At 47.3% G+C, this 12,132-nt stretch overlaps 1 protein-coding gene across 11 annotated transcripts in view; it reads left to right on the forward strand.

The window, feature by feature from the left end:
* rapgef2a (Rap guanine nucleotide exchange factor 2a) overlaps positions 1 to 10,587 on the forward strand; it is a 29,472-nt gene extending 18,885 nt beyond the window's left edge. For 2 of the 11 annotated variants that reach the window (XM_048995784.1, XM_048995782.1), the window contains 13 exons: positions 166 to 549; positions 673 to 884; positions 987 to 1,110; positions 1,640 to 1,663; positions 2,673 to 2,896; positions 3,127 to 3,294; positions 3,510 to 3,659; positions 4,283 to 4,348; positions 4,897 to 5,016; positions 5,299 to 5,512; positions 6,198 to 6,679; positions 6,764 to 7,129; positions 8,752 to 10,587. In XM_048995784.1, coding sequence (XP_048851741.1) covers positions 166 to 549; positions 673 to 884; positions 987 to 1,110; positions 1,640 to 1,663; positions 2,673 to 2,896; positions 3,127 to 3,294; positions 3,510 to 3,659; positions 4,283 to 4,348; positions 4,897 to 5,016; positions 5,299 to 5,512; positions 6,198 to 6,679; positions 6,764 to 7,107 — 2,512 coding nt within the window. In that variant the 3' untranslated portion in view covers positions 7,108 to 7,129; positions 8,752 to 10,587. The remainder of the gene's footprint in view (positions 1 to 165; positions 550 to 672; positions 885 to 986; positions 1,111 to 1,639; positions 1,664 to 2,672; positions 2,897 to 3,126; positions 3,295 to 3,509; positions 3,660 to 4,282; positions 4,349 to 4,896; positions 5,017 to 5,298; positions 5,513 to 6,197; positions 6,680 to 6,763; positions 7,130 to 8,751) is intronic. The other 9 variants (XM_048995785.1, XM_048995786.1, XM_048995793.1 and 6 more) reach the window with 7 other exon arrangements.
* The last annotated feature ends 1,545 nt before the right edge of the window (positions 10,588 to 12,132 follow it).

Consider the following 12,132-nt stretch of genomic DNA (forward strand, 5'->3'; position numbering starts at 1 on the left):
CATCATCTAAGTCACTTGGTGTCCAAGCTATAGGCCAGGAGCAGGAATTAGTATCATCGAGATGCATCACAGTGCAAGTCTTGACGTTCCTCAGTCCTCTAACTCACACTGCAAATGCCGTATGGTATGTTCCTCACTGGTATGTCTCTTACCCCATCGTTTCAGGTACTACCTGAAGAACAACATGGAAACTGAGACTCTGTGCTCGGATGACGATGCACAGGACCTACTGAGGGAGAGCAACATCTCCCTGCTGCAGCTCAGCACGGTGGAGGTGGCCACACAGCTCTCCATGAGGAACTTTGAGCTCTTCTGCAACATCGAGCCCACAGAGTACATCGATGACCTCTTCAAGCTCAAGTCCAAGATGGGTGCTACGAATCTTAAGAAGTTTGAGGAGCTGATCAACCAGGAGACCTTCTGGGTGGCCTCAGAGATTGTACGTGAACCTAACCAGCTGAAGAGGATGAAGATCATTAAGCACTTCATTAAGATCGCACTCCACTGTCGCGAGTGCAAGAACTTTAACTCCATGTTCGCCATCATCAGGTATGTAAAAGGGAGGCGTTTCCTTGGGTGAAGGTTTGCGAAGCGTTTGCTCTTGGATTCATGTCTGAATCCATTCTTTGCAGAATAAGAAGGTCTTCATTTTGAGTTTTCTTTGTGTTGCAGTGGTTTGAATCTGGCCCCTGTCTCCCGACTACGAGGCACCTGGGAAAAGCTTCCCAGCAAGTATGAGAAGCTCTTCCAAGACCTTCAAGACCTTTTTGACCCTTCCAGAAATATGGCCAAATACCGCAACGTTCTTAACAATCAGAACCTCCAGCCTCCCATAATCCCCCTCTTCCCAGTTATCAAGAAGGACCTCACTTTCCTCCATGAAGGTAACCAATCATTCTGTATCCCAGGTCGCATTTTCCATTTTTGTGATAGTTTTGGTTTTTATTTCGTGCAAATTGATTATGTAACTCTTTCTCCCTTTATAGGCAACGATTCTAAAGTCGATGGGTTGGTGAATTTCGAGAAGCTGAGGATGATTGCGAAAGAGATCAGGCACGTCGGGCGGATGGCATCTGTAAACATGGATCCCGCACTCATGTTCAGAACGAGGTACGTGGCCAACCCCGATGAGTCAGCCATGCCGTTAATCTGCAACGCGTGTCCCTGGCGTTTTCATGACAGATCACACGGATCGTCTCTTTCCTGGGCCTAGCTCGAGCGAGTTCTCCAGTGTTAGCATTTACATTTGGGCGACTGCCTTCATCAGAGCCAGCATTTTAAGAAGCTTATTTGTAAGCTCCGCTGACTCGCTGAGGATGAGTTTCCATGGCAGCTCAAGTGAGTTGCTGGCTTGTTCTGGAGGGCTTTACCTGGCTACCATCCATCTTGATTGGGGTTTTCCTTGTCAGTCCAGCTTCTTTCCTCAGTGTCTTGTGCTCCCTCTGGGTGGGTTTACTGTGTCCACATGAAGTGTCTGTCCATGCTGAAGAGTCATGACAAGGCATTTGTTGACACGTCCCTGGGCCTCGTGGATACTGCTCATTCGGGTACTCTGGTCTTTCCTGTCTAAGGCCTTGTCTCTCTCTCTCCGTTTTCCTTCTGTCCCCCATGCTTCACTGTTCATGGCTCTCACTTACAGGAAGAAGAAGTGGAGAAGTTTGGGGTAAGTCTGGTAGCCCATTTGACGGCACTCTCTCTCGCCCAGTTTGCCTCTCTTCTCGTCTGCCATCATTTCTTTTTTTTCTTTTTTATTTTTTTAACACTTTCGCCTCTGAAAACCTATCCCGAGAGTGAAATTAACGTCCCCCCCCCCCCTCTTGTTTCGTTTTGTTAAAGTTCAAAGATAATGAAAGCTCATTATTGGATGGTGCAGTTGTATGCAAACGTCAGGATACTTTATTCGAAACATACCGTGTTTGTCTTTGCAATCCAGAGGTCTGAACCTTTCATGAAAAACTAACCACTTCTTTCATCAGTCACCCAGCACTTCCTAAATAAAAAAATAAAAAACCTTGGAAGGATGTGGTACCTATCGTATCTATGTGTTTCTCAAGTACTAATACTGTCAAAAGTATTAATGAGAAAAATAGGTGATAGGGAAATGCTGATATGCTGATATGAGTTAAAATTTTGAGACAAATTTTGAGACAAATGTGCGAAAGTGACAAATCCTACAATTTAACCACTAGCCAAAGATGTTTCAGTGAGCTAATAGCCATCGGTTATGATAATGCTCACATCCCAGATAACCAGGACCCATATGACTCAAGCGAACTTGAGCAGCCATACATAGGCATACAACCGTTAACATGTCTGTGTGTGTATAAATAATGTTTATGTATATAGGTAGATGAATCTGCCAAGGTAAATGATTTACAGAGGGTACTCTTTACAGTGCCCTACACAAAATAAGGTGGGGGGGGGGTTGGTTTCCTGTCCATTTTTATTTTTGGATTGAGGCATGGAATGTTCTGGGCTGGAGTGACTTGGTGCATGTCTACATCTGACCCATCATCTCTCTCTCCCCCCCTTCAAACTCACGGCCTGTACCCGTGCTCGCCTGCAACCCCTGCCCCCCGATCCACCCACCACCCCCAAATACACCTGCCTGACTTGTCTCTACCTTGTCCTCGCCTCCTCCCCCCCCCCCCCCCCCCCCGCCCGCCCTCCAGGTCTCTCAGCCAGGGCAGTGGTAATGCAGCCATGCTGGACGTGGTGCAGACAGGGGGCCACAAGAAGCGCGTCCGCCGCAGCTCCTTCCTTAACGCCAAGAAGCTGTACGAGGACGCCCAGATGGCGCGGCGCGTCCGCCAGTACCTGTCCGACCTGACGCTGGACACCAGCGAGGACAGCCTGCAGACCATGTCCCTCCAGTGCGAACCGTCCACCAACACCCGTGAGTCTCAGCCGGTCATTCGAATACGAGGCCCATGGTGACATTTTGTCAGCACAGAATTTTTTTTAGCTGCACTCCCGGTCCTTGCTAATCACTTCTCACGCGCAGATCTTCTCCTCTTTCTGGTTGGCTGTCTGTTCATTTTAAGCTTTTTTTTTTCTTTTCAAAATAACCAGTGAATTACAAGTTTGACAGTTTTGATGAATTGTTTGTTTTTTTTCCAACGCCAGTGCCCAAGAACGTCGGCGATAAGAAGAAGCCCGACACGTCGCCTGTGATTCCTCGGGCGGCCAGCCAGCCGAAGCAGACGCAGAAAGGTGGCCAGGCCCTGCAGGTCCCTGCTGTGTCTCTCTACCCGTCGCGGAAGAAGGTTCCGGTGAAAGACCTCCCGCCATTCGGTAAGGCCCGGCTGCTCTTTGTGTTCTAACCAGAGGGTTGCTGCTAAGAATCTGTAGCTTTAATCTGGGCTTGGAGCCACAGTGCCATCTAGTGGCGGATTCTGATTATTACGATGGATTTTTATAAATACTGGTTTTTGAATTGCTGTTCTGTAAATAGATATAAAAAAAAACTCCGTGTCAAGTAATTGTTTTTTTCTTTTAAATGGAAAAAGGTACAAGCTCACCTCAGTCTCTGAAGAAAATCCTGTCTCTGTCTGAGGAAGCGAGTGAACGGCAAAAGAAGGCACCTGAAGACACCGTATCCAGTGCGTCATCGCAACTGTCCTCCCCCCCCACCTCCCCCCAAAGCTCCCCCCGCAAAGGTGGGTCCCAGACCAGACGAGGCGCAAACAGTCACTTAGTCTGTCCTTGGCTGAGGGAGGCAGGTCATGCTGCTTGGTTACATGCTAGCGTCCCATGCTAACACTGTTAGCATATTCTTAAGTTGTTTGTTTTTTTTTTAAGGCACCAGTTATAAAGAGGTTTTTCCTTCCAGAACATTCTTGATATTTCGTTATTTTTCATGTGGTGATAGATTTTTTTTGGACTTGAAAGAAAAACTACGCGATATATAAGGGGATACATTTCAGCATTTTACGCACCAATGCACCAGGAGCTGTTTTTCCACACACCTGAACATGCTGCCCCACAAGGGCAAAAAAACAGTAAATGCGTATTTTTATCCAAATTCAGTTATAAATGACATGGTCTCTTCGGCTCGATCTTGTGAACAGATGTCTTAATTCAATTATGCGCAGTTTTTGAATAAGTACACCTACCTGCTACACATGTGGGAGGACTGTCAGACATTTGAAGCCCCTTTCCTCTGCATTAGCATGACCCGTGTGTTCCTTAAAATGTGGGTTAGTTTTTAATGTGATCTACAGACGTTTGTAGTCCATGAATGTGTGTCATAATGAGCTGAATCACGTTTCATTGCATGCAGGATGTCCACTGAAGAGAAATCACGTCATTAGACGCGTGTCCTTCGGTGACAGGCAGAGACTGTCCGGTAATTGGCCGCAGTTGCGCTGCTTTGCCGAGGGAGAGGCACTAATGCCGCCGCGCTGCTGCCCGCCTGGTGCCATGTGTGTTGCTAACTAAACGGGGCGTCCATGTCGGGGAGACGCGAGTCTGCCTCGGGTTTACCCATCTTGACTACTTCAGCAGCGCTGGGTTTTAGGTTTTCTATGAAATGACTTCGCACTAGAATGCTTCTGCTGGGTTGTCGCTGTGGTGTGGCGTGCGTTCTTTCAGCTAGCTAGTGCTGAAACTTGGTCAAAGCCCTGCAGTGTCTCGTACCTACTAAAAGACACCTTCCCGCCTGCCTCGTTTTACGCCCTGCCTCCCGCGGTATGTCTGATATTGTTATTGGCGTTTTGTTTACTAACACAGTGGCTTCCCTGTCCTTGCAGGCCCATTTTCCGGAAAGTTCCATGTCGCCTCTGTGTAGTTTTCCTGCTGCGGTTGCCGTCGCCTGGTGCGGGAGCTTGTGCAGAGGGCTGGCAGGCCAGTGGTCACTAGGTGGCGCTTTAACCGCTCTCTTGTCCCATTTGTCAGGTGGCAGTCAGCTGAGGTCCCCCCTCTCCAGGCAGTCAGACCTAACCAGCTCCTTCTCTTCCCTCGCAAGTGAGAACAATAACGGGAATAACAATGGTGCCACATGGACCGGTGGGATAGGTGGGGTTTTGCGACGCAGTCAGATTGCCACTCTAAGATCTCTTTGAGCACTTTGAATTTAATTTTACGCAAACATGCTTCACCCTCCACGCCCCCACGCGCTGCTGGTTCCATGGCAACTCATCAGCACGTGGACGTTGTCGCCGTGACAACATGATGCTACCCCAGCATGATGTCACCCTGGGCCGTCTGCCCAGGAAATTGGAAATCACCGGGGAGGAGGCAAGTGGGAGGGGCCACTCTTTTTAACCCCTTCCCTACTGCTCCCGTGTTTTCCTCCAGGATATTCCTTGGGGCCCGGCGGGGCGGTAGACAACTTGTCGGATTCGGGCCACAGTGAGTTATCGTCGCGGTCCAGCCTCGTGAGCGAGTCGTCGCTGGAGCTGCTCAACGAGGAGAGAAGGCAGAGGCACGCGGCCTTTTTTGGTGATGCTAACCTCTCTGGATCACGGATAGAGCGCAGGGCTACCCTGGACCCCGACCAGTACAGCCTCGGGTGAGACGCCCAGTTTATATAGACTCAATAAGGGTTGATATTAACATCGCACATCGCCCAGCCCTGGTCTGATGTATTGTAGAGATGTACGATATATCAGTTAACTTATCTCTATCAGCCCATGTAAAGACTTCATCAATATTAAAAGTTAGCAGTACCAGAGCTATAGATATAACTGCTACGATAATAGAGATGATTGCATCGGACTATCGTCTGTTTTCTGTAATGGAAGACGAGGGATTTCGTCGACTCACTCGCCACTTAGCACTTTGCTGCAATCTCTCAAGTCTGAGCTGCTTTGCTGACGTATCACTGCCTGCGTTGTATAATCTGGCTGCTGCACACGTTAATGGGATCTTAAGAAGTAACGTCAGTGATATCAATTTCACAACAGATTTGTGTTCATTGAGTTCAGAGATTAGCCGATTATCGTTATCGGAAATATCACGCAAATATATATCAGGTGTCAGTACTGGCCTTTATTCCCATGTAGATGCACCACTAATACTTCATATTATTTTATATTAGCGTATTTTGCTGTGTACCCTCTGTGCTCTGCGCTAACAGGAAGCTTCTTATGATCACTAAGACCTGTACTCACATGTCACTGTATTCTGTAACTTTCTGATCTTTCTTGAAATGGAGTTTCCCTCACAGCACTGAGACTGATCCCCTGTTCCTTCAGGTCCTATACCTCCGTGCACGAGGGCCGGCATCTTTACGTGGGGAGCACCGTACTGTCCTCCCCCAGCTCCGAGGAGCTGACGCAGGACCAGGGCGACCGGGCATCCCTCGACGCGGCCGACAGTGGCCGGGGAAGCTGGACATCCTGCTCCAGTGGCTCCCATGACAACATCCAGACCATCCAGCACCAGCGAAGTTGGGAGACACTGACCTTCGGCCCGCCACACCTAGACGGCCCTGCAGAGGGCGCTGGTCTGTGGGCCACCGACTCCCCTGCGTACCCAGAGCACGGGGCCAGGCCTGGACAGGCACGTGGCAGCTGCTGGGGGGAGGACTCCGAGGGTGACACCGGAACCATCAAGCGCCGGGGAGGGAAGGATGTAGGCTCCGAGCCAGAGACCAGCATGACCTCGGACACCCCCAGGCAGCATGGCCGGCCCACTCACTTACCGGCATCCTCTGGCACCCCCAAAAATCTCATCGGTATGTGACTCTGTGCTGCCCTTCTTCTCTTCATCTTCTCCTTGTCCTCCTGCGCTAACCCAGTTCTCCTCCCCGTCTGTCCAGTGCGGAAGGACAGCCGGTTCCGGGACCCTCCCCCGACACCGCCGGGCTACACGGCCCTGACCGAGTTCGCCGAACCACCAGTGCACTCGGGCCGCAGGCCTCCGGATTATAACGTGGCCCTGCAGCGCTCGCGGATGGTGGTGCGCTCCTGCGACTCCCCCCAGCCCCCCTCCCGGCCACCCAGCCGGCTCCAGTGGAGTAAGCCCGCCGACGGGGACCCCCGGCACCCCCACTTCCCGTCCCAAGGGCACTCTGCCGAGGAAGAGGAGGGTGAGTCCTTGTCTCCGAAACTTATTCCTCAGAGGAAGACAATGGCATACACACCCGAGACTACCAAGCCGTGAGTTACAGGCAGGCACCAGGCAGGTAAAGCCCTGATGGATCCGCGTCGTTTCACCGCGTTGCATGTCAGGCGCAGCCACTGGCCACGTCCACAGCATCCTGGACCTCCGTGCCTCTTCATGCATGCCACGTGCGCACTGGGCCATACCGTCGTACTGCCACACTGCTATACCGTCATACTGCCATACCACAATACTGCTATACTGCCGTATCACCATACTGCCATTCCACGATACCGGTATACTGCCAAACCAGCACACTGTCGTACAATTGCACAAGCATACTGCAATATTGCCAAATCACTATATTACCACACTGCTACACTGTTATACTGCCACACTGCTATACTGACATACTCACATACAACAATACTGCTATACTAACACATCACTATATTGCCATATCACCTCACCACAATAGTGCTATAATGCTAAACCATCATACTGCCGTACTACCATATCACTATACTGCCAATACTGCCATACCATTATACTGCCACACTGCCATATCACAATACCGCCATATTATACCGTCACAGTGCCAAACCACTTTACTGCCATGCCACCATACCGCCATCCAGCTGTCACTCTTCCCACCGGTTCCTTCCCACCATCCATCCATCTTTAATTTTCCAGCGAACGCCACCTGCCAGCCCACCTGCGCTTCGCCACGTTTGTGTTCTGTCACCGCTTGTAGTTTCACTTTTGTGATTGTGTTTTCTGTGAGTTAAAAAAACAAAAAAGAATGGGATCATCGTCTTGCCATTTCAGCTACGGTGTCAGTACTGTGACTCAGACCCGCTGTACACATTACTACTCACGCACTGCATACCATTTCTGCCAGCGTGTCTGGCCACTCTATCTTAATTCATTCACTTTATCTTGTATTGTTGTTGCCTTGACACGGTCAGTGACGGTAAGTTGAGTTCAGCTTAGACCGGGGCCCCGTTTCCGATGCAAAAAAGAATAATTCACCCTTCCTCTTTGCCATTCCCCCTGCGATGGGCAAGGGTGGGGGGAGGGGGGGTGCGGGCGGGGGGGGGACTCTGTCAGTTCATGTTAAGCAGCCCAGAGAACGCTTCTGTCAGTCAAGTGTACTCAAAACGTACCTTTAATGAGGTATCCCATAATCCTTAGCAAACAGCCCATTATGTCACATTTAGAAAATATAAATCATACTGTATCCACAAAAAAGGTTCCAAATTATAAAACGGGACCAAAGGAAACTGTTAAAACCCAGGAATAGTTTAATAGGACTATAGTACTGTGCATTGTCAAAGTTTGCACGTACTGGTGTATGAGTCAGAATTATCTCGTTAGAAATATCGCAAGTTAGCATATACATAACATAAGCCCATGGCACAGTTCAAATTAATTAAAATCTGCACAGATATGGATACTCATGCTGTTTGTATCAGAATTAGCTGATGGCCAAAAGTAATGTGCGAATGTGTTAGGACATCTGTGATTATTATGCAGTTTATCTTTGGGCGGGCATGTCCGGATTTGGAATGATCTATATGGAAAGGGGGTGTTATTCATTTTGAAAGGAACTGGACCCACGTCTTGGCTGATCATGATTTGGGTGAGGTGGGGCTTTGTGAGGCTGGTCCTGAATGTCTTTTGTCTTCCTTCCCGTCATTGTAGAAGATGAACAAGTGTCTGCAGTCTGAGGATGGCGCCACCTATTGGAATTTATGTGCAACGGCGCCAGGAGTCAGCCTTGGACAGAGTACGGGACACAGACTTGGGGGGTGGGGGAATTGTCCTCCAACCATATCAGATTGGGGGGAGTGCCCATCTTCCCCCTCCCTGCCTTAAATCAGCATGGGGATTTGTGTTCCCCGCATGAAAGATACTGTGAAATATGGAAAAACAAAATGAAACAAACAAAAAATCGTCTTGGCACTTTGGAAGAAAAAAAGAAGAAACTAACATGAAACTTTGGTTGATGTGTGTCTGCCATCACGGATCAAAACCACCGCTACTCCAATCCCCCCCAGCCCCCCCCCACACACACACACACACTCACACACTCGCATATCTGTCACCAACGTCTCAAACTTTGTCTGCACTTTTATCCATGACTTATCTAGTGATGACAATATTGAAAACGAAAAAAAAAAACATTATTGCCTCTTCGATTTTTTTTTTTTTTTCCGGCTTCCTCTCTAGATTGTGTAGGAATTGTAGCAGTCCAGATGACCACGGGTGAAGATTGTGCAGATTTTACAGAGTTTTGTTACAGTTTTATATGCTATCGTGCTTCGAAAACAAACGTGTTGGCGTCTCCATGACTACAGTATTATTTCTTAGTCGTTTCGAATTTTTTTTTTTTGTTTTGTTTTCGAGTTTTGTAAGCTTCTAAATGGACCGGACAGCTCCCGACTGTGTAGAGAGCACGGCTGTGGCTCGATTTGGATACCGGAGATGCCAGCACATGAAGAGCCCTGCCATGAGATGGCATCACAGATCTGAAGGATGAAGACTGTGTTCATAGTTGCGATGATAGATTTTGTTGCATGTCTAAAGAGAGCTGGCATATAGAATCTCTCTCTGCTGCTACGTAATCCCTCTTCAATGACTGAAGATAAAAACTGACTCCTGTTGTGTTCATGAGACTCTAAAGGCTAAGCGATCTGAGTAGTACTCAAAAAATGAGGAACTTTGTGGTCCGCTTCTGTTTCGATTTTAATTCCCTTGTTCTTTTGAGCTGATCATATTGATCAGTGATTGAAAATAGATTTAAAGGTGAAGGTTGCAGTTTTTTTCCCCCACTGTATAGTGTAACTTCAGTGCTTTATTTAATATTTTACTTTCTATAAGGAATTGTGTGATTCATTTTTTTTTCCAGATTTACACACATTGCAAATTGTTCGTAATTTAATTATATTCATTAATCGATTCTATCGTCTCTGGAGAATAGGCAGGCCGAATCCAAGTTGTAATACAAGTTGCACAAAAAAAAAATGTTTAAGCATACAGTAATTGTAGTATATACTGTAGAACTGCTAATTTCAGTTCGATCTGTGATGTCGTGTGTAAAATGCACATTTTAACTAATCGTTTCCTCATACCTTTGATACTACTTATACTGTATGTCTTTTAGAAAGACAGTTGGTGGAGTCTGTATCCTTTTTTTGTATTTTTAATACAATAATTGTACATATTGGTTATATTTTTGTTGAAAATTGTAGAAATGTACAATGTTTATGCCTCAACACCCAGTTTATATAAAGCTGGTTATCAATAAATATTATACAGTTAAGAGCCTGTGGGATATGATATGTAAGGGATTAGTGGTGAATGAGTGTAATAGATAAAATGTTCCCTATGAAATGTTGTTTTTTTTTTTTTTTAAATCAAGAACTGATGGATGGCAGTAGATTCATAGCTTCTGCTTGATGCCCATGACTCAGTCAGATCCTCCCTTTAAATAAAAAAAATACTTCGAGAAGAGGCAGCAAGGTCTCTTGCACTGTTCGTCCCGTTGAATCGCCATTTTAATGATGTTCTGTGAATCCTCTGGAAAGAAGTGTGTAAAGGTATGACATTTTTCGACGGAAGTAGATTTTGGGTTTCCCTGGTATTATTCCAAACATTTCGACTCAAGCGATGTGCTGCGAAAAGGCGACTTATTGACATTTGATAACGGATGGGTTTGCAAGTGTAGCGCTTTTGGATGCTGAGTCGATGGCTGATGCTTGCAGCGTTCCCAAGGCGCCAGGGCAGCCTGCTATCAAAGATTGCTGCATATTCCTTGAGCAAGTTCTTCAGAGTAACTGTTACGATAGGCCATTTGATGAACGGCTTTTGGTAGCAGCAATCTCCTATAAGGGTGGTTAGAGGGGATTGCTGTGCACCGAAGAATTTGCCGACATCATGCGGAATCTGGGCACTTCTGTTATACCTTTGGGGTACCAGTAGTTGTGCTGAAGTGCTCACCCAGCAGACAAAGTGCAAACGATGCCCATGGTGCCTTTAATTAAAAAATACTCAAAGTAATATAAGGTGACAGTAATTCAATAAGCTGGGGGGGGGGTCCCTTTGATTTCCCTCGCAAAGCAGGTGTTATCTACCCTGTGTATCAAGCATTTGTTTAATTAGTATGATTTGGACTAATGTCTCTGTGAGTAGCTCATTCTATAGCGTGTGGTGGGGGGTGAGTGGGGGTAAGACACTGTTAACCGAATAACACAATGCAAGTAAAATCATTTTAACGTGAAGAATTGACTTATTGTGTTTCACTTTCCCATTTCATTTGGACGCTGGTTTTCATATCCTGCTTCATAAAGGCTTTTTTTTTTTTTTTTGCGTTTAAATATTTTCGATTCAAATGCGTTAGCCACAATGTCTGTGGCACGGTGGGCAGTGGTGGCTTGATGGTTAGGGAAGCGCGTTTGTAGCTGAAGGGTTGCAGGTTTGAATCCCCAACTAGCAAAGCACCACTGAGGTACTCTGCGCAAGGTACCGCGCCCCCCAAGCACTGCTCCCTGGGTGCTGAATTAGCTACCGCCCCCCCCCCCCCCCCGCTATGTCACAAAAGTCACATATGGGTTGAATGCAGAGGCCTCATTTTGTTGTTGTGTGCTGTGGTGTGTTAACACTGATCACTTAATTCTAACAGAAGTCTTTTTTTAGCCTCTTGTTCACACTCTCACACGCAATGTTTTCTTCTGAGAAGCATGTCTGAGGATGTATACGCTGATCAGCCATGACATTAAAACCACTGACAGGTGACGTGAATAACATTGATTATCTCATTACAACGGCACCTGCCAAGGGTGTCGTTATATATTGAGCAAGGGAACAGTCAGATCTTTAAGCTGATGTGGTGGAAGCAAGAAAAATGGGCAGGTGTAAAGATCTGAGCCACTCTGATAATGGCCAAGATGTGACAGCTAGACAGCTGGGTCAGAACATCTCCAACAGCTTTGGTGGAGTGTTTCCAGTATGCGGTGGTCAGTACCTACCAAAAGTGGCCCAAGGAAGGCCAACCAGTGAGCCTATGACTGGGACGTGGGAGCC

Source organism: Brienomyrus brachyistius, chromosome 25 (genome assembly GCF_023856365.1).
Source record: "Brienomyrus brachyistius isolate T26 chromosome 25, BBRACH_0.4, whole genome shotgun sequence".
Classification (NCBI taxonomy): domain Eukaryota; kingdom Metazoa; phylum Chordata; class Actinopteri; order Osteoglossiformes; family Mormyridae; genus Brienomyrus; species Brienomyrus brachyistius.